The sequence below is a fragment of the Epinephelus fuscoguttatus genome, linkage group LG1 (assembly GCF_011397635.1).
Source record: "Epinephelus fuscoguttatus linkage group LG1, E.fuscoguttatus.final_Chr_v1".
In the NCBI taxonomy this organism is placed as follows: Eukaryota; Metazoa; Chordata; class Actinopteri; order Perciformes; family Serranidae; genus Epinephelus; species Epinephelus fuscoguttatus.
This window is the reverse complement of record NC_064752.1, coordinates 32,779,825-32,802,567: the sequence shown is the minus strand read 5'-3', so window position 1 is coordinate 32,802,567 and position 22,743 is coordinate 32,779,825. Positions and strand designations below refer to the sequence as shown.

The following is a 22,743-nucleotide window of genomic DNA, read 5'->3' as shown; positions in this document are numbered from 1 at the left end:
GAGGTTTGAAACGTAGATGGACCGGCTCAGCTCCTTTACCACAACGGTCCAGTCCAATGCCTGCATCACTGCTGACGCCATGCCAAACCGCCTGTCCATCTCCTGCTCCATTTTAACTTCACTCATGTACAAGACCCTGAGATGCTTGAAGTCCTTCGCTTGGGGCAGTACCTCTCTCCCAACCTGCAGGGGCTATCCATTGCTTTACTGCAGAGAACCATGGCCTCAGACTTGGAGGTGCTGACCCTCATCAATTGGGAACTCCTTTTTCTAATGCTACACTCCATGAATGCAGGGTTAAAGTTGCTATAATCAGTATTTTTACATTACTCATAAGACTGCCTGTAATGTGACAGGTGTTGCTTATTGTGACAACAAACTTAAACACAAACAGACAATGGCAGCAATGAGCAGGTGGACAGTAAATCATTTAGTGAAAAAAGAGACTTGTTTTTGAGGGTTGGTGTAGACCAAATACAGACAGCTGAAGAGGAGTAATGTTACACTTATATTCGCCATGTGGCCAGAAACACAACTGTAAAACAGTGCCAGTGTAGCTCCATATCTCCTGGGTTTGTGAGTGAGCAACATTTTGCTAATATCTTTTCCATACTTGATTAGATGATCAGTGTTGTGTTCACAGCTTGTTTCTGCTGTAAAAAAAATGAGTCAGTGCACATATAAAGGAGCTGTATACAATATATTCTTGATTCAGAGTCTGATTCAAGTTATCTGCACACGGTTCTCAACATTGAGGCATTTAGCAGCTAACGGTAGGGACAGCAAGAACAATGCTAAGAACTGCAACATTGTTGACAGGAGGAAATGGTGGGTGCAGGCTGCTACACTTCTACGATGATGCCATGCGTCTAGACAGCCTTCTTGCCATATGAGTGCAGAGTGGTGGTGATTAGCTAGCCAGTTGGATACACAAACATGAACTCACATGCACTAACATGCACATGCAGCCCAACCAGCTAGGGTTTGGCCAATGTAAAAATTTTTAAACTGAGCCAGACCAGACCGATATACCAAATTTTACACACTTGACTTAGCAGCTGCTTGCGAGTGGAACATAATGACACCATGTCATAACAGTGACTAGCGTCTGACTATTATCATGTTGCATTACTTAACTTTGGAGCTCTCTGTCCACACTGAATACATAAACCTTCACTTCTGTCACAATGTAATCATGTAAACAAACCACGTAGGCCTATCAGTTGCACACTTCAGATCAGACTGGATATGTAACCACCTACCTACATTTGTAAGGTTACTTTTTAAAACAAAAGACACACGTTTTATATTGTGATAGTCACTGAAAATGACACAATATTAGCCAACAGCAGGTAAGCCATGCTTGGCTCGTGGCCTGTCAGACACTTTAGTCTGTTTATAAACGAGCACGGTCTCACTCCAAAGTCGACAAAGCCCAGCGCTTGGGCAGTGATGTCAGAAACCAACAAAAAAAGGTGTCCTTTAACATCTGCATGTTGCCATTATAGTTTAATGGCGCCCTGCTGTGTTAGGGGGAAATGTGGCAGGACAACAATGAAAATTAAGGCCGTGAAAGTCCAAATGGGGCATGTGGGAGAAGTGGAGGATTGGTCCAACAAACACCGACCTTCACCCGAGAGAGTGGTGAAGATCGCGTAAGATTCTAAAGTCAAACCCTGTTTTTTTTTCCTAAACCTCACTACTTCCTTTTGTTACTTTAACCTAACCGTGTATGTGTTGCATAAACCCAACAATGTGTGTTTGTTGTTGAAGGAAAAAAAAGGTCCATTTGCAGTGTTGAACTGACGTAGTGCGTTTATTTTGAAAGAGACTGTATGTAAATGTTAAATTTCCTGTGAAAACGGAAGTGTATCTTGAAAGAAGAGAACTTGACACGGTGTCCCAGAACATCAACAACCAATGCACCCAGGGTACCTTGCACGTCAAATGTGGACGTGGAAAATCCATGACCAAAATGTCAATATGTGACGAGGTCGGAGTGAGAATGTGTTGTATAAAAAAACATAATATTACGTTCATCATGTAGTAATATTGCTTATTACTAATGCTGGAAAACTCAAACTGGAAATCAACCCAACTCCATTGGCTACCACAACATAGAAGCATTACGTCACTCTCTGGTCAGGACGTCATTGCTCCACTATACCTTTACATAGTAAATAGTTGTTTACTGCTATATTGATGCTCTGAATATCATTTAGAGCTCCTTTAATATTTATGTTGGCATTGGTCTGATCATTGTTAATTTAGTATGAGGCAGTACATTTGGCCACCATTCTTCAGCTACCATCTGTTGCTTCACTTTTTGTTTTTTTATACAGGTGTAATAAAATCCCAAATATTGGTGACTTGATAGTTATATTGTTGTGGAATGTTAAAAACACAAGCTGTGGTCTTCAGTCGAAAGAGTACAAAGGAGGTAAAGAAAGATTGATTGAGACGGAGAGAAGGAGAAACAGAATGGAATAGTGTACCTCATTTTAAGAACGTCACCTACATATTTCTGTGGTTCAGGGTGAGAGACAAATTAGCGTGGCTTTCTTTCTGCAAAAGAAAAACGTGAGGAATGCTCCGGAGACGGCAGTTTGTGCAGAGCAAGAAACCACAGATAGAGAGAGAATTACAGAGGGAGAGGCAGAGGCTTATGTTTCATATTTCCAGCTGAAACTTCACCTGCTGAATAATGGGGAACTTTTGATTAAAAGAAATATATTCTGCCCTTTCTTCCTCGTGACGAAAATATTTATGGACTCTTGTGTAATTTCTGGAATTTGAGCGAAGGAACAGACAGAGGCTTGAGGGCTGAGGCCGAACGTGAGCTGCTTGTCTAAACCACCTCGCTCATACTCATTCTCAGACAGAAATAAACGATCGCCTGTCAATCTTCTTCCTGGAGGAATGCCTCGGTGATGAACCTCTCCTCTTGCAGCAGGAGGTCTTGGGTTTCGTACTCCATACATCTTCCAAACCCAGATGTAAAATGTAGTCCAGAGGGTGTAACCCCTACATTCCTCCAGCTTAATGTGGAAGCATAGCAGCTCTCTTCACATGCCTGCCGTTTGGCTCGGACCTCTGCAGGGAAGCCCCCTCTGCTGTCTCTCCCTTTGATATGAGTCAAAGACTGGGCAGTCTGCCGGAAGACAATTGCTGGAGAAAGGAAATGAGAAAGCCCAGAGCAGACAGTGGAAGTCTACGAGGGACAGGAGAGAGAAGAAAGACTGACTTAGCCTTTTTAAAAGCTCCCAGTGATTAAAATAGAAAGAAAGGGGCCTCAAACGAGGGGCTGGATTTCTGCAGCTCTCTGTGCCGGGTCAAAGGAGTGTGTATGTGTGTGTGTTTATAACAAATGTGAGAATTTTTCAAGTCTTACATGACATACAGTAACACACATGTTTAGTGAGAGTCTCTTTGCAGACTGGCATGTTACTGTGTATCCATTTGTGGCATATTGTGTTTGTGGGTGTGCTCGGGTATGTGATAAAGCCTGTGTGTTTGAGAGTGAGTGAGTGAAGAAACTCTGAAAAGCCTCGAGGGGGATTTCCTCTGAAAGGGAAAGCTTTTCTCCTCCCCCTCCCTTACTCCCTCCTTCCCTCTCTCTCTCTCTCTGTCTCTCTCTTTCTCTCTCTCTCTCTCTCTCTCTCTGTCCCCCAAACACTCAGAGTAGCCAGAGAAGTGAAAGAGAAGTGAAGGATCAACAGGCAGCTTGAACATTTGCTGCTCTCTGTTGCTACACACTCAAACTAGCAGAAAGTCTATGAAGAATGGAAATGACTTTGGTTACTTGGCCACCAAGACAACTCGCTGTCATGTGGATGTATTTCAGTCGACTCCTGTTGTTGATGCTCTAAACATGGCAAGTCTCTCAGCACGGAGCCCGGGGAGACTGTCTGGAGAGGATTACCAGGGCCAAAAATGAAATTACTTTCAGTTTTGTAGAGGAGAAACGCCTGCAAACATGGTAAAGTAACATCAAGACTGCACAAGTTTTTTAATTCCTGTCTGTTGTTAGGCTCAGGTTAAAGGGTTAAAGTGCTCCACTGACCCACTAACTGAGAGTGAGAGCCTCTGCTTTGGACAAGTGACTTTGTTTCTCTCTGTGGCTATGTCAGTCATGTGTGACTGAAGTTTCTGAAAGCCTGATGTGTTGTAACTAATGCATTTTCTATGCTTTTAGCAATTTTTTTTCAGCTGCATGATACTGTGCACAGTATTCATGCACATTCTTTGTTCTGGTTATGATACAGAGGCAGCACAAAGCTAATGTAGCTGCACTCTTCAAACCTTTTTTGTCATCATGTGCACAGTTGGTGGGACTGTTTCACCTCACCAGCCCACAGCATTTCAAGCTTTGTAAAGTGTGTGCACGCTGACAAAGAGAGAGTGACAGAGACACACACACACACACACTGCCTTTTGTTTTGCATCTTTAAGTCCTTTGGTTGGGACTTAATTGATGCGGATGGCACACATACTTCAGCATGTGGAGAGTGTTTTCAGAGTATGAATTATTTGACTGCTTTGCATGCACACATAATGGAGTTCTCCTGTTTAGTGTTCGGCACTTTGAAAGGTTCAAACTACACGGCTTTTTACGAGTTAAGAGGACCAGTGTAATCCTGGTCACAAAAGAAACTAATGAATGACAAAGAGTGAGCCACAAGATGGGAACATGTTTGATGACGGGTTTGTGGGAGGATGTGGCGTCTTTGAACTTATTTACTGGTTGTTGCTGTTGCAAAAAAAACAAACAAACAAACAAAAAAACCAAACTCAAATAAATGCAAATTAGGAGTTAGGGTTGGATAAAGATCATAGTGATGCATATTTAGCTTGTGCTATCTAGAATTCAGCTTTCTGTTTATCCAGTGTAGCTTTCTTCTTTATATGGAAATCAGTCGGACCCCTAACATCTGTCCCAGCGTGCTGTCTAAATGATAGCTTTAAAGTGAGCAGGAAGGAAGGATGTTTAAAGCAGTCCAGACTTGGCTGCGTATCATGGCCACCACTGTACTTTGTCCTCCCTTCACATCTACGGCAGCACTTGTTAAACCAGCTTTTACGGCCCCAACTGTTTGTTTTACTTATTGCTTGACTGATGTCGTCTTCCGTGACCACCCTCCAACTTCCAGTCACGAGCCTGCAGAGTCTAAATTATTGGATTACTGCACCAAGTTTCAATCTTGGGTAAACACTCGGCAACAATACATAACCCAGAGCCGTGGCTTGCTGGTGTGAAATGTATTTGCCTTTACAGGAGTTACTGTGTGACAAGGACAGCCAAGAGTCATTCATTCACCAGCAAGGTCAAGCACTTTCTTCTTAAGGCCTTACAGCAGCTTGTGTTATTTCATTCACTATACAGCAAACATGGTGATCAGCAGTGTGTGCTGTTTAAGTGTCTGTTGCGGAATTCAAAGTCTATTCAAAGTTAATGCAAATCAAAGCCTGTGTGAGAGCCACTCTCAGGTTTTGGATGTGCTCTCGTCTTGCCAAAACATGTTTGGTTTGTGCTGAGCAGGTTTTTCTGTGATTCATCTAAAATGGTAAAAATGCCAACTGCCATTGGCAAAAGGTTATGTTAGAAGAACATTTACCAACCCTTTCTCGTTCTCAGGTTGGTAAATACCAAAGCTTTGTCACTCCCCTCGGCATCCCATATTGACATACATCCTATAGCGCATCTATTGGATGCACAGCTGAAACACATTGTAATATGTCGTTAACTGCACAATAGGCATCAACTTGATAAAGTGAAGAAAAAAGATCATGTTTTGGGCTGAAATAAGTATGTTTCTTAATGTGACAAATACATCACAGGAGTAATATCAGTGCATGACAATCCTACGTAATTGTGTAAAGTTACAGTAAGACACCCTCTGGTTTCCCATGGGACGTAAGTACGCAAGTGACATAATTTTACGTTAAAATAACATTGACTTTTGGTTTTGCACGGGACATTAACCTGGATGAAAGTCTGGTTTTGTTTGACCCATCCACTTCGCCTCCCTCCCACCCTGCGCAGACTTTCCAACACTTAATTCTACATTACTTGCTCTCACCGTCACGTACAGTATTTCCATAGCTGGGTTTATACTGGAGTTAATTGAAAACCCAGCGCGTCTCATAAAGACGCTAAAGGGTGCCTTTGGCATCCATATCATACGCCAAGGGCCATGACAAAGCGGTAGTTTTTGACTGTCCGGGAATAAGAATGGGCTGTATTTACACATTCAGCAGACACAGAGAAACATTAGCATTCATTTGGTGTTTGTGTCCACCTGATGAGTCTCCTTTTAGCTCTGTTTTGCTCTCCACTAACTGCTGGGAAAAACATAACAGGCTCTCAAGTTGATAAATGCTCCACTATGTTCACCAGCGAGTCGCTAGCCATGTTGTTTGATGCTGAGCAGATAGTGTACAGTGAGTCAGTGAGGTTATCAGACTTTCTCCTTTTTTTTTTTTCTTTTTTTTTGAAAAGTTTATGTAGCAGATGTAAAACCAAAACAGTGAGCTGAAACATGCTAAAACGCGCAGCACAGCTTAGAGTCATGTGATAACACAGGTTCATTATAACCACCTTTCAGTCACATATAGCCATTTGACCCACTTTTAATATAAAAATATTTTATTATAGCAGATGTAAGTCTCTTGATCACTGGCAGGAACACTCACAGACTCCCACAGACTATCACATACCTGCTCCATATCATCAGTCAGATATGCTCATCAGGCACGGTGCTTTTTCCAACCACTCAGCTTACAGTATGCATGCACATACCTTAATCTATTAACTGTTGGATACACTGTGGACACGCTGTGTGAGAGCATCCAGATTCTGATTGGCTGACTGTATACGTACTGGCCCGGCTTTAAAGGGTCACAGCTGTGTCTCTTTCCCTTTTAACAGCCATGGGACGGACAGTCATCAGTAGCTTTCTCCCCTGACTGTAACAACTTTACAATACCATCGTCTGTGCTCCCTTTGGCGGACCAATAATACCTCCTGCCCTCTGCTTCACTTGCTGTGATTTCACCAGATTTCAACAGAGGCAAACGGGGGAAAATCTAAACAATAAAGCAATGTGATTTATAGAGAAAATATGTATAATTGCAGACATCTGCTCCATGGAGCCGAATTATTTCTACCCTGCTTCAATCAGCAAGTTGAGTTTCTGAGAGTTGTCATGGAGCTGTGAGCCATATTTTCAGCGTGTTTATTATCTCTGTATCACAAAAGTGGGTCAAACTCAGCAGAGACTCTGCAGTGTATTGTGAGTGTATGGGGGGGGAAGTGTCTGAGCAGCAATAGGCTGTCTGTGAGTCACTTTTCATCATGCATTGTCTCTAGAAGCACAGTTACAGCAACATTGTCATTTCCTTCCCAGACTGTGTTTGAAAGTTTCTGTTTTTGTGGCTCGGCTGGTTGCTTTTTTGGGAAGATAACAGTCGTATTTAAGCTGGTTCACTGATCACGACACATCAGACACAAGTCATAAGAAGTTCTTGCTTGCCTTGATTCAAAACCAGCTGAACAACTTTAATGGGATCTGTTGGGCAAATGTGAGGTGACACCCTGTGTGACGAGGCGACATTTACTGAAGGATAAAACATTCAGCTTGTGAGCTGCTGCCGTGTTCTGTATAGCTCTGTTCGGAGTTGCACTTGTTTGGACTTACAGAAAACTTTACAAAGCACAGGAATGAAGATCAGCAGATGTCAGTGTTTAGTCCACTCCTTATAAACACACTCACATGCTGACCAGCTAACAAATCCCCTGCACTACGGCTTAATGGATTTCATAAGGCATTCCTTCTCCTGTATTATTTATCCTTTTCAATTTCTTGGCCATGTTAGCATCGCGAGGTGAACTATGGGAGCTATTATGGCGTGTTGCAGTCTCTCCAAAAACAAACCATTTTGAATTTTGTTTCCTGGTAGTTTGCCAGAATGTAAGCTTTGGGAGATGAGCTGAGATCTAGGAGGCTTTGTTTGGTCATGTTATACGGGAGCGGTTCATTTTGAATCAGTCGTGGACACATTCCAAAAAAAAAGAAGTCAACATGGGAACGTTAAGATGTTACATGCCAGTTTTTGTTTTTAAATGTACATGGGGGACTTGAGATTTTCTGGGGAAACCTTCCACATTTCTGATATCTCGTGTTTTAAAGCTTCATCTGTCCCACACCCCGCTGCACCTCTTATCTTCATCGGGCATTGTGCAACTTTTTAAACTACTGTATACACCTGTTTGATCCTGTATATCCTGACATGGCATGACAGGGAAGGAGACAGTCACTCTTTTGTCACGTGCATCCAAAACAGTAGTAAATGCAGGCATTGTTTCAGAGCACGTTTTTTTAAATGTTGCATTTCGTAATGTGTGGTTGCCATGACAGGCGGCTGTGAGTCAGCGTTTTTTGAGATGACAGCATGGATTTATGTCGGATTCAGACACACTTGGCTGATTGTTCTACACAGCAGAGACAGATTTCCTCAGCAGTATTGTTCCCACTTCCATGGAAGAATATTATAAGTTCATTGTTCATTATTTACAGATTCAGGATGGATTAATGAGTCACTTGTGTAATCAAACGTCAGCTCAACTTCATAGGGAACTGTACAAACCTGGCTGGTTTTAAATTCTTGAAGCTCGTGTGAAATGAGAAACAAAAGGCCGAACCAGAAACCTGACACACTATTAATGTGGCCTCTTCACTCTACAAACACAACTTGAGCTCTTACAAACTACAAAATGAATGAGTAAGAGGAACCCAGGCAGATTCAAGGTCTGATAGCGAACACACACCGTGTTTACTCCTGGCAGCGGCAACTCTAAGAAATGATGTAGGGGTTTTATCTCGAAGGGGCCGTTTTTTTTTTTTACTGGTTAAAAGGATTTAAGATGGCTTAGCTGAATGGAGTGCCCCTCTGCTGAGTTTAACAAGAGTGGATCAAACACAAAGACAGCACTGTCTCACCTTCAAAACACAGATACCAAATGTTTAAGAAGGGAAAAGTGGAGAAGGATGGCGAATAACTGAGAGATAACGGTGTAACATGTTTTTGATTATGATGTGACTAATGCTGAGCTCACTTAAACTCAGATGAATAACACCTTCTGGACGGCGTGGAAAAAACAAACAAATAAACTGTGGGAATACAGTAATGGCAAAACAAAACACACATGATGATATGTTGCTATGGTGATGTCACATTGTTTACAACGATGGGAATAAAATAAATTAAAGGTATACTATCCAGGATTTTCTCATACAGAAGAAATGCCTCTTATGACCCACTCTCAGTGTGTGGCGGTGTATTTTTCTGCAGACACTCTGCCCTCTGCCTGTATTTAATTATTTCCATCTTATTTTGCTGTTTTCAGGACATTCCTGGGCACAGAGCGCAGGTAAGGTCAGCACTTTATAAAAAGGTAGTGAAATGGCGCCAGACCGTAAGCAGCACGCATCCAAGAGGAAGTTATGAAAATCACGGATACAGTGCCAGAAATTACAAATATAGAAAGGCAAAACGCCAAGCGGACAAAGCTGGGGTTGGCATCCGCTCTTACTTTAGCTGGCAGTACTGTTTACAAACAATAGCCAACATTCCTGCATAGTACACCTTTAAATAAAATTATTTTGTGTTTGTTATTTAAATACAAATTAATTTAAATTATGAGCTTCTAGTTGTTCATTTTTTTAATTGATAAAATGATAGTATGCAAGAAATGCTGGTCAATAATTACAGCACATAAAAATCAAATATAAGTGACGTAAAAACATATGAAAAAGCATAAAATAAGAATTACATAAAGACGAACAGGAGTACATATATACACAAATTTAAACATAGTCAGTCAGAGGTTTCCAGGAAAAAAAAGTTCCAAAGGCTCAAAGGCGACATCTTAGAAATTTAGAACATTTCTCTTTGTGAACAGAAAATCTTTACAGATAATATCTTCATCCAGATCTCCCATGTTGTCTCCTAGTAAATTCCGTCGCGGAGAATGACAAAAAGTTTTCATGTCTTCACTTTGGATAGCAATGCCGTTGCTGGTATTCTCATCTGGCCTCACTTAATTTTACCGTCCTGCTGTCTTCCATTAAAATGATTTTGTCTTGCCATCTACCATCTGTCTGAACCCATGTGAACGCATCATAAGACAGTGTTCTTGATTATTATTGCTCAGAGACTCAGCATCTTCCCACTGCTAAGGTTTCGTGTGAAGCCAGTTAGAGTCATTTAAAAGCTGCAAATTATCTTAATCTTCTTCCCATGATGTTATTTCTTATTATCTTTGTGGCTAGGTGTCATATCTCATCAGCCCTCTGTGCCTGTGCTGTGATTGGCCGATGTTATGGCTGAGTTGGTGGTGTGTCATCTGAGACACTCGGACATATCTGCATGTCGGCACATGCAGAATTCAGGCAGACGTCTTCAGGATTTCCTGGCAGGTCTGAACTCAACTGTCGCTTCTGCTTATGTTTTGGGTTGAGCCCAGAGGTGCAGTGACAGTCCATTTCTTATGAGCATTTCAAGCAAACGTGATGACCAGTCAAGACAGAGACGTCAACAGATCCTTCCAGCGTGTCACATTGGGAGTCGTGTCCATTTAGCTGAAGATAATCTTCTTTAAAATCACATTCTGCTCAGCTTACCCGCTCTAATCTTTTGAGCTGTTATGGCTGATGACACAGATACACATTGTGTGTTACGCACCTTGACAGCTTGTTTATACTGTGGCTCAAATCTGGCTCCTGACTTTCTTGACCGTAGCCCAAGGCAGTGTAGAGGAAACCTGTAATTATCTGCTCAATAGTCAACACTGCAAAAACTCCCGCAGGGCCTGGATGGTGTAGAGGACAAAGACAGATGCCTGTTGTCCACACTGGCATGCCAATTCAGGCCAGACAATGATCTTTGTTGCAGACTGAAGCTATTTCAAGAGTTAAATCACAGGCTGCGCTGGACAATAATGGGCAGAGAGGGAATCCCCTTGTGTCGAATGTGTAGAGGAGGCGGCAGTGGAATGTGGTCGTCAGCTGGACATCAATCAAACCCCAGTGTCTCTGCAGACCAAGATAAAGGTTCAGGATTTAAGCTTGATTGAATGCTCCTCACTGGCTGATTGTGGGAGTAAAAATACTTTGGAAAAAGAAGTAGCAACTCTGTTTCTGTCAACATAAGGAAACGCGAGTTAGATGCTGTGCACTGATATACAGTGAAAAATTGTGTTATCATAAAGATGTAGGGAAGTGATTGTGTGTGGGTGCTCACACCAGACTGAACAAATTGGTGTTAGCCCAGAGTTTTTGTGGTGGGAGGAACTGTTAAGAACACAAAAGAAAAGGCTGTGCGGTAGACAAAACAGCAGAGGGACTAAAAGTTTATTGCAGACACTTAAAATGGTTGAGCAGCTTATAGAGTACTATGGATTTGTTCAGCCAAAGGCAGCCTGCATGAAAAGACCAGGAAACTCCAGCACAAATGTCAGAACTTAAGGTGTATTCCTGGCATTTATAGAGGGTATGCACTGGCTTCACTTTTTCACACATACAACCTCTTCACCTCCACTGAGTGCCCAAACCAGCCCTCTGTTGCTATTGTAAGTTGGGAGGGCTGTGGTATTGGGAGGAAACGGGAATGTTGAATACACAAAGGTCATGTGAGTTAAGAATGGTCATGTAGAATGAAATAAAAACAACCTAGAGATTATGAGGTAGCTGAGTTTTTATGGGGGGGCAGCAGTGGCTCAGCCCGTGGCATTGGCTCAGGAACCGGAGGACAGTCTTTTCAATTCCCTGTATGGACCAAGAGTGTGGACTGGTAGCTGGAGAAGTGCCAGTTTGCCTCCTGGGCACTGCTTGCTCCTCGCTCTGATGCCTTTCTATTACAGTGATACTTTGCAGATTTTCAACCAGCTTTCCATCATAACAATGTGGGTGGTAAGAGTAAATGAACTGTGGTAAACTCCCCTCCATCTTACCAGCGACCAGATCTCCCTGCTCATCTCACAGCTCTGTCGCACGAACTACAGATTATACTTGGGATGCCATTAGAATACACAGAGATTATTGAAGCAAACTCAGACCAAACTCTAATCAAACTCTGATCAAACTGTCATATTTTTTGTGCCCTGTTCGGCTGTTTGAGAACAGGAATTAGGCGCCATACTGTTTCCTGTATTATAAAAACAGATGCTGAAAATACTGAGATTGAAAAGTAAAACTAAGCAATGTTGATCAAGTATAAAACAAGGCTCTGTCACTGCGTTGCCAATTCCTCTCCTAAAATGTTTACAGAAACATATTTTAACTTACTGTTTAACTGTTAATTGAGATTGTTTGTAACCAACCGGCCACCATATTGTTTCCTGAGTGTGCTTTAAATCAGTCACCAGTGGTAGCATTTATTGCTTCAGTGCATACAGGTAGTTGTAGGTTTTCTACCTACCTCTTGAGCCTTGTCTTTCTGCTGCATAGACAGTTCAGTTTTATGAAAAGACCATCTTTCCAGCAGTGAAAAACTTCCTTAATGCATGTGTATAGGTTGTGTGCAATAGGTGTTCGTGTGTGTATTTCGGCCCGTGTGTGTAATGTCTAAAAATAAAAACAGTGAGTAATAAAAACTTAATTTCCCTACAGGGATCAATAAAGTATGTTTTCTTCTTCTTCCAGAGAAAATGAAGCTGAGTTTTCCATGTGCATTATAAATGTACTTAGTATACTAATGCTCTTTTTCAGATCCAAATTGCTTTCTCACTGAACAGTGCAACTACTTCGCTAACTGTTTTAACCAGTTTAGTTTATATTACTATAACTATGACTGTGATTATGATTGATTTAATGTTTGAAATACCAAACCAACAGCACCTACTCAGTCAGGGCACAGTTTTCCTTTGTCTCAGAAGAATTTCTGCTGAAGCTTTCACAGTTCAGGCCTGTTTGGCATGTTGTCTGGCAGTCTGTCAGATGTAATGAGATACAGAAGTGCTCACAACACCAGCAGCTTGCCCTCAGTTCATTTGGCTGGCTAGCCTGTCTGAACTGGGTCCAGCTGAGCAATGCTAAGTAAAATCTCAAGAGGGTCTCGCGCATATGAATATCACTAGCCAAACCACCCACAGAGAGGAGTTCCAGTCAGGGGGAAACGTCTCATGCTTTTAGCCCTCTTTGTTTTCAGAAGAAGTTTATCCAGGCATAAGCGTTTGTCATTTTAGCCAGAGTGTTAACAAAAAGAGGTTTAGATCTCAAATGATTTTGAAGTAATGTTATGGTAATAAGTCACTGATATTTTTGTTTAAGGTTGAATTTCAATGAAGGGTTGATTTAAAGTCAGGCTACAGAAGAGTGGGCCTGCTCGAATAATTTTAGAGTATCATCATCTACATCAGAAAAAGTCCACCTATTCAAATAAAACTTAGGGAAACTGAGCGTCTCAGGCCTGTACAGTAACTTTACAGTGCTGTGTCGTATTACACATGACCTCAGGTTTATCGTTAGCTTTGAGAAATACAGTAGATACCCAAAGTTGAATGGCTGCAGTCAGTCTGAAACAGCTGTGATGCATTACCATTCAAGGGCCAGCCCCGAAGGTACTCTGCTCTCCATTTCCTAATCTATTGTGACAGATGTGCACAATCACAAAAAGGAAGCATTCTTTTCTACTGAGGACATGTAATGTCTACAAGAGACACAAATCCTTAGCATAAGTTGATTAACGTATTTAGCAGACACTGAAATTGGACACGACCACCTTGTATCCAAATGCACAATCCTGAAGTTTTAGCTCACAGTGAATGCAAACACTAAACTGAGTCGCACAATCAAAGTTGAATGATTTACTGAATTATTCATTGAATCATGAAACAGCTTTATGACCTTTGTTCCCAGTGTGTTGCTCGCATAAGCATCCGTCAGCCAAGCAGTCAGCACGGTCCCAGTGCTAACCAGTGTGGGGTCTTTGAAGCTGCAGCACTTGTGTTTACCCTGGGCCGCTCTCTGGTCTGGTTAGGCCATCAAGCTAAGTGGGGTAGTAAAAACAGACTCCTTTGTAGGGCTGGGAGATTGACACAGCAGGGTACTGTGAACTGATTGTATGAATAGCCCGCCTGCTGTGGTTTGCGACGAAGACCTGTCCAGATCCAGTGAGTGTCAGGTCCTTATTTTCAACCCAATGACGTGAATGTTATTCATGTTCTTTTCATTACAAAGAGACATTTATTTGACTGTTTGTGAGGAAAAGAACAGCACTCTGCATTTCTATGTAATATATTACACACACTTACCTCATATATGAAATGCAGTTGAGAGAATGATGTGCCTGGAAAGTTTGAACAGACATTCATGGTTCCCAGACAATGTAACCCCATGACTCTGATGATCCTTGACTTGTCCTCTACCATTAGATCTATTGCCATGAGGTTTTGTACAGTTATCCATGTCCCCTCACACATAAATAGGATTTTAAAAAATTAAACAAAAATAAAAATAACTTTGGTACTCCTTTAAGTTTTTACTTAGCTCCATCATCAACCTGAAATTACATTTCCAGATACCTGCAATATTAATGACATTCAGTCAGCCTTAGCTGTACTTTGTGTTTATTGCTAGCACAATGTTAGCTTACTAACACACTAACATGATGAACATGGTAAACATTATACCAGCTACATGTATCCTCATACAATGGTTCATATGACATCTTACAAATTAGCGCCTCCTATTGTTAAGTCTAGGAAAGGAATCGTGGGCGGGTGATGTCACGTTACATAATGTGACAACGTGAAGAGAGGGTGTGACGTGATGATGTGAATTTACATACATACTTAAAACTTACTGCTGACCTTTGATTTCACATGGGACACAAACCCTGGTCTCCTGAGTCAAAGTCCTGTGTTTGTTCAATTCATCCGTCCACTCTGTTTTACTTTGAGGATTTTGTTGTATCCCTTGACTTCCTCCTTTGCTCCCATCTTAAGCGGGATTTATACTTCTGCATCGAAAAGACGCCTCAGCCTGACGTGCACCTTCCCAGAAATCTAACTACAAGTCACAGAAATGCAGAAACAATAAATTGTGAAGACAATAAAGCCTCCACAAAATAGCATTTTAAGTCTTGTGTGTGATTTATCCTTGCTTCATATGAGTACAGGAAATCTCAACTAGTCGCTAGGCTAGCACGTTCACATGTTGTATTTGTTTGGAAAACGTTTATAAGACAGTTGTTTTGTCGGTAAACCTTGTGTGTTGTAATGGAAGCAAAATTTGTAATGTTACCTTTGTCAAATGTTGCCATTTTCCCTGGCTTCATATTAGAAGAGTCCACTAGCTGCTAGGCTAATTTACATAATATAAAATGCCATAGGCTTGTGCTAAAAATGTCAGCATGGTGTATTTGTGGGGAAAAGGTGTCCAGACAGAGACAAGTGCTTTGTATGTGAATGCTGCGAGTTATAGTGAAGCTGCTTTGTGTACTTTGTGTTTGTCTCTATTAAGACATGTTTATTGTGTGTTTTGAATCAACTAAACTTTACAACACTTCACAGAAACCCTGCCACCGACAACTGTTTTGGAGCTATAACCGCAGAATGACACAGACACGCCACCGCACAAGTTTAAATGCTGACAACAGCATAGGCCACGTGCATAGGTTACAGCATAGGCTCTGCATAGAGCTGACGCACTAGTATAGATTCTGCTAGAGGGAGGACAGCCTGCAGCATATTTCACATGATGACATCGTCCTGGCTCACAATTACATGGGTTATATTCGAATTATAGAGCATTACTTTTTATAGGTTTAAGTGTGGACAGTGAATGAAAACAGCCTGCCACTGTGTTCATGCTAGCATGCTGACCTCTTGATGTTAGCATTTAGCTCACAGACCCCCTAAATAAGTACAGCCTCACCAAGCCACTTTGCTTTGTTAAGAGAGCCGTGCCCCAGCATATTACTGTGAAGTAACTATTTGATTCATATGACAATTTACAACCAACTGACAGACAAAGCCCAGAAGTCATTTTACTGTAGCTCATATATTTTGCACAATCAAATCAAAAGTACGGTATTTGCAGTACAGGCTGTTTTATTAATCCACACTGACAGCCCCCACATCTCAAAGCATCACCACCTCAAATTCATACCATTGGGTGGTTCAACAAAAATGCTTTAAAGATGGCGCCTTTTCATCTGAAAAGTTTCCATGTGTTTAGCTGGACATCACCCATGGCACAGCTGGTGTTAGTAACTCATCCAGTGCAGACGTTTGTACAGTACAGGCAGTAAGCAGAGGAACCACTCTCTTGACAGAGAATGGTGTCATTACATGCACTTGCATCTTTATGGGCAATTTTAATGGGACTGTGCATTTCTCTGGTCTGCTTAGTTTCTTCTTGTCACATTGAATAGGATCAGACATTGACCACGGTCTGCTACAAATATACCACTTTAAATGAAGCATATCCTGGCCAGACATGAAACAAGTTGTGCATACTCATGCAAGACAGACTTAATCATCTCCAGATAATGTTGGACAGCTTTGGATTAGGCTCCAACGAAATAGCCCTCTCAACCCCCCAAAAGATGTCAGTTTATAATTTACCTCAAAGCCTTTTGTTAAGTGTATGAAATTCTTTGACATGTTTAGATTTTGGTGAATTTGATCTCTGCAGCTTTTAATTTGTGTCTGATTCAGGTAGGCCCGGTAATAATTCACTGATCCACAAAGTGCATTCATGCAAAAAAGCATGTCGCATTTTTCTCATAATGCAGAAAAACCCTTTGAGGGATTCCAAATGAGCACAGCGAGTGGCCACCATTTGCAGAGCATTTGTTCTTGACATGTATCTCAGCCATGTGAAGTTTCTTAAATAAATCAGTTTTAGAATAGACATTTACCTTTGAAATTCATGGTCCACATAACACACTCAGGGTACTGATTTTCACACACATTTGACCTGACAGTACAACAAGTCATGACATGAAATAGACTGTTCAGTTAAGATTTAAACCACCTTCAATACTATTTATTAACGGCAATGCCAGGATTTCAGTTTGAGGGCAGCTGTTTTAATTACATACGGAAGATTTATTTGGCCTAAATTAAAGTTAAGATTCATGTTCCTTGGCTGAAAGGCCAATACAATTCTCATTTTAAAAGAATGTGCAGATCAAACCACTCCTTCATTTATGCACCAACACCAATGTTCTGTTATGTCTTTGTTATGTGTACAGCTGCTGTTTTCTTCTTCTTGTTGGGTTTTTAAATTTGACATCTGTATTTTAGGGTTTGGTTGAGTTCCTGTGGCACATGAGCACTTGGAGAAATGAAGCCAAAAGGGGCTATTAGATGCAAAAATTTCAATATACTTTGATTTATTGTCTTTTTTTAAGTTTTGTTGGTGCCATTCTAGAGATGTGTCCTAGACAAAACTTAAACCAGAGTCTCATAGTCTTATAATTAATAATGTTTCTGCACAAACCTCATCTCACTGACCACCTCCTCTTGTCCCCCAGAACCCAGAATCTCTGGACTCGTCCATCCAGGGTGCCCTGTCGGCTCTCTTCCCGCCTTTCGAGGCCACAGCGCCCATCGTCCTCAGCCAGCTGTTTCGCACCATTGAGGAACGTTACCACGGTGATGCATTACAGTGCCTGCTGGACTTCCTCATCCCTGCCAAACACCTGCTGGAAAGTGTCCAACAGGCAGCCTGTGTGAGTATAAATACTTTTTCCTTCTCTCTCTTAGAATATGTGGCAATAATAGAACACCAGAACATGACACAAATACTTTTACATTTAGTGTGACTTACCCTTCTAAGATGTCACTATCTCCAGTGTCCATCATGAATAGATGTCCATAGATTTGTCTTAGAAATCACGCTTATATGAGTACAGAACTTCCCTGAGAATCATTTTATTTTGAAGTTTTCTTCAGTATCAAAGTACTCTAGTTTTCTATAGTTATCTACACTCCATTGGTACACTGAATAAAAGAACATTTAATAGTATAATTCTTATCATGTCAATTTGCTAAATGTAATCAAACAGGCTAAAAAAAGATGGGGCTCAAGTTGTAGCTCATATGTCACTGACTTCCTGTTGACATCATACTTCCTGTTTACAGTCCCCAAGCCTCCAAATGTATGGTTAGTAGCTCCAAAACTTGGAGCACATGTAGTATCATCCAAATATGAGTAAGGCAAGACATAATAATATCACTGATATACAATATGTCAATGGTAACTTTTTTCATTTTGCACTATTAATATTTTTTTTTTACATTATGTGGGCTCAGGGTGTCCCATTGACATTGTCCCTGTAGACCAGGAGCTCTGACACTCTTCTCTTTCCATTTAATTACAGTCTGGTGTGGTGGGTTAAAGCACTACCTATGCCTTCCATACATAAAGTTCATACAAAATGCAAAGATGTTTTTCCCTGAAGAGCAAAGGCATGACCCGCCCTACTCTGCCTTGCTCTGCCTCTGATTGGCTTACCCTGATATCATATTGACCCGAACCAATTTCACTCGTGCCTAAACCTACCCAATTCAACGAATAAAGGCAATGACTGCTAGACAATCAGAGGGAGAGTAGAGCAGGACATACCTTTGCCATTTTAGGAAAACAAGACTGCATACAAAACCTTGATAGGATAGAATTTCTAAGCTACCGCTCAGCTGTGTGTACTGTGTTGTGTATTATACCAATAGTATATACACGCACATACAGAAAAATGCAAGTGAGATAACTCTTGCATGGTGTGTGTATTACATGTCCTTGAAATCATAAATGTTTTAAATTATACTGGTAATAAATTCAATTTAATTTTATATTCTGACGAACACATTCCTGCAGATGAAAAACTACAAAAAACTATATAAAATTCTGAAAAAGTATATCAATAAGACATTAAGAGAATGGTATTAAGAAGAGCAAATTAAACCAAGATTACACAGAAAACTAATTTTGCTTCTTTTTTTCCAAGGCTGGATACTCTGATGTGGTTTTCCGCTGTGAGGGCTGGCCTCTGTGTCTCCATGATAAGACCGTCGTCCAGTTAGCAACTGTGAACCCTTTGCTGCTGCGCCCCGGAGACTTCTATCTACAGGTGGAACCTTTCGGGGACCAAGCAGCTCGCGTTGTCCTGAAAAGTCTTCTGGAGGAGGGCTGCCGAGAAGTGGAGGAGACCCCCGTCCCTGAGACTTCCTACCCCTGCATCTTCACAGAGGAATGGCTGCAGGAAATCAATGAAGGACGCCAGGGAACTCCTCTGTCACGTTGCTTGCTTTGCACAGATCAAGGAGTAATCAAGTTGCCCTGGGCTAAAATCGCCATCCCGGAGTTTTTAGACAAGCCTAAGATCATGCCAACTTACAGGGAAGCTCCTCCTGAGCCAAAACAGGTCACAGTTCCTTCCCATTTCAACTCCTCCACCCTCCCAGTGGAAGCCATTTTTCTTTCTTCAAAAGAAAGGATGCCAGCATCTTTGAGACCTGTGCACTGTTCCTCAAAACTTGTCAAAATGGATCACGACAGACGAACCCCCAAATCGTGCTCCAGGCCTTTAATTAAGCCTGTGGGTTTGGTCTCTCCTAATACTTGGGACAGTCGCAACTATCGGGAGATTGAGGGCGATTATGTAGACCTGGTGGATGTTGCCAAAGGGAATGAGTTTGTGGATAAACAAAGAGGCAGCCATCCAGATCCACACAATTCAGTTTTGTTCAAACCTGTCAGACCAGCACCACCTGTGCCACTTGGGAACAGTGTTCCCTGTGGACGCACCCTTCAGTATGCAGAGGAGCCTTGCACACCATGCAGTCAGAGAAGGCTGGGGCATGAGCTTACTGAACAAGACTTAAAGTGCAGGTACAGAGACTCGTATGTGGCAGCACTGAGAAACCCGGTTGCTTTTGAGAGGGGGAGTGTAGACCTCCTGGCTGCCCTAGAGGAGGTCGGTCTCTGTGAAGAGGCAGAGTTAAGATCCAGGGGTGCATTTGAAGCTCAAAGAGATGAACCTGGAAACTTTTGTAACCACTGTAATAAGCCTGTGATAAGTAACGAGCTCTCTCAGTTCAGACGCTGCTGTGAACCAACACCTGAAAGCTTTGCGTCTCACCTCAAAGACCTTCCTAAGAGTTCTGAGTCAGAAAACCTCATGAAGGAATCACCCAAGATTTTGAAATCAACCCCTGGTTTGAGCCACAGTCACAAAGTTCAGATGAAACTTATTTCCCACCAATTAGGACATAATGCAGGTGTGAATTCAGGATCAGATGGTGACGTTAAACCACATCAGAACGTGGAGGTTGTGAAACCATCGGGAAAGCACAAAGTTAAGGTTAGGTCTCTGTCCACTGTGTCAGAAACGCCTAAAGGGAGTCCGCTTCTCTATAAACTCAACAACAGAAGCCACAGTGACATCTGCCCCGAAACAATCACCAACATGATGCAGTGTAAGAAAGGTGAACTGCTGGATCAGGTGACTCTGAAGCTGGAAAGACTAAAGTCCCCTAAAAAAGGTAAGCACAGTAGGCAAGTTAAAGAGTAACTCCTGTATTTATCAACCTTGACCATATTTTTTTGTGTTTTTGTGTCTAAGAGTCTAATGGGAGCAACAGTTTTTGACATTGGTCCAGTACTGAGTAAGAGGGCTGCAGCTGGCAGTACTGAAACAGGCTTCGATCTAACCAGCCGGGGCATTTGCGCACTGTCAACTGACGTCTGACACATTATGGGAAGGACCCTTACAGTGACAGACCTTTTTGTTTAGGAGCAAGATCCCTCTAGTTGAACCAGAAACAGCCCTGAAATCTCCATCGCCACTCTCACCAAACTCCATTTCAATAAACATTAACTTTAGTGTGTATGATTTTAGAGTCACCTAACTGGGTAAATTAAGGTTTTATTTTAGCCACATCAGATTGGTGATTGTTGGAGCAGTGGAAAGACAAATTGAGCTGGCTTTTGTGAGTTTTATTTTGTTTCCGTCGACTATGAATGAAGTGTGCTTTACAATGATAAAACCACTGTTTCTTTAAATAGAGTCTGGTGGGTTTCGCAAATGCGATTTCAGGACTGTTTCTGGTAAACAAAAGGGTTCTTACTCTTTAACAAAGAGGATTATATTTGTTGGGATCCTTCCATAATGTTGTCAGACACTTAAAATAATAATCCGAGTCGGTCAGTGGGAAAAACAAACACCTTTAGTGGACGTACATTGACGGTGCATATTGTTCCAAGTGTTTACATTTCAGCCTGTTCTGCCCCATGTTCAGAGGTCTCACTCAATACTGGACTAATTTCAAAAACTGTTGTTAATGGGGAAAAACAGGGCCCAGGTTGAAAAACACCTGACATTCCAGTGACTTTTTTTGCTACAGTCTTTCTCTGTCCTTTTCTGTCCTCGCTTCTTTTTCACATCCACCCACACATAAAGTTTGTACATTGTTATTACTGCACACACAGCTGTTTATTATGATCTGTTGCTCAGCGCTTGCAGGGCCACTGAACATTAACGCTAAACAGACTGATTGAAACTCGACCGTGACCTTGTGTGCTTGAGGGAATGCGCTCCGCAGAGATCATAAAGGCTCCTCAGGAAGAGGGTTCAAAGGGTCGAAGATCAGGCTTGAGTGTGATCTTCTCCCTCCGCTGTCTGAGTTCTTCAGCAGTACGGCTACACTCACGAAATTCCCATTACCGAGGGAGTGAACGGAAATAGCATGCTGCACCCCGATGAAAGGGAGGGCCTGAACCCATTGGGTAAAAAGAAAAAGCAGAGCATTCCTCTAATGCAGGGAGACAGCATAACATGCAAGAAGGAGCTTTCTGTGTCCCCTGCACCCACTGGCATGCACCCTCGTGCCCTCAGAAGGGCATGTTGAGATCTTGACTGGAGACATGCTTGTCATGGACTATTAAAGCAGCAAAGAGAGAGAGCACAGGCGAGGCTTTGTTGGCCCTAAGGAGAGGCCAATTAGGATGTCTGAAATCAAAGCCAGGCTTAGTAGCTGGGCCGCTGCAGCATTTTGTTACAGAGACCATGTCCAATGTTTAAGGCTGTCTGTATACAGCTGTGCAGCTGCATCCATGACGATAGAGGGCTTTTAAGATTTATGGATGAAGAGCTGAATAATTACTGTTGTTATTAAAGGGCAAAGGTTGCTGGACTGAAAATAAAATTGGCACGAGCTGATAGTGTATAAGAAATATTAGTGCAGTCTTAGAAGAGCGTCCTCAAGAGACACAGTCTGATGGATTAAACAAAATCAAGTTACGAGAAACAAAATACACACACAAAGTTTTTCTCTCGCAATGCTCTAATTATACTTTGATTTATTTGGTTCTCTTTGCTTTTTCTGTGGGAAGACAATTATGTTTGTGTTTACTGTCATGCAGACTCCCAGTCAAGTAGGAGTGAAACTCCCTCTGCCACAAATGGACCAGACCCAAAACTCCATAACTCAAAGATAGAGAGGCCATCCTCTGCACAAGTTGAGCTTCCTTCTGCAAGTTGTGACACTCCTCAGTCTCCACAGACAGACGGATCAAGTTTGAGAGGCATTGCTGATCTGCTTGAACTAGGCATCATTACTTTGCCAGGTATTTGATAAACAACATTAATGTCTGAGCATTCATTTCTGTATCTCAAAATGACAATGTTATTCTGTGCTGTCATGCCATTTGTCATTTAAAACCCTTGACTGTGACC

The 22,743-nt window shown here is 41.8% G+C and overlaps 1 protein-coding gene across 2 annotated transcripts in view; it reads left to right on the top strand.

The window, feature by feature from the left end:
• The window catches only part of LOC125897212 (uncharacterized protein KIAA1755 homolog), a 48,828-nt gene that overhangs the window by 6,314 nt on the left and 19,771 nt on the right, over positions 1–22,743 (top strand). The window contains exons 1-4 of one of the 2 annotated variants that reach the window (XM_049590395.1): positions 3,659–3,979; positions 17,542–17,739; positions 19,015–20,551; positions 22,431–22,634. In XM_049590395.1, the coding sequence (XP_049446352.1) occupies positions 3,977–3,979; positions 17,542–17,739; positions 19,015–20,551; positions 22,431–22,634 (1,942 nt within the window). In that variant the 5' untranslated portion in view covers positions 3,659–3,976. Of the gene's footprint in view, positions 1–3,658; positions 3,980–17,541; positions 17,740–19,014; positions 20,552–22,430; positions 22,635–22,743 lie in introns of those variants that run through there. The other variant, XM_049590481.1, reaches the window with a different exon arrangement.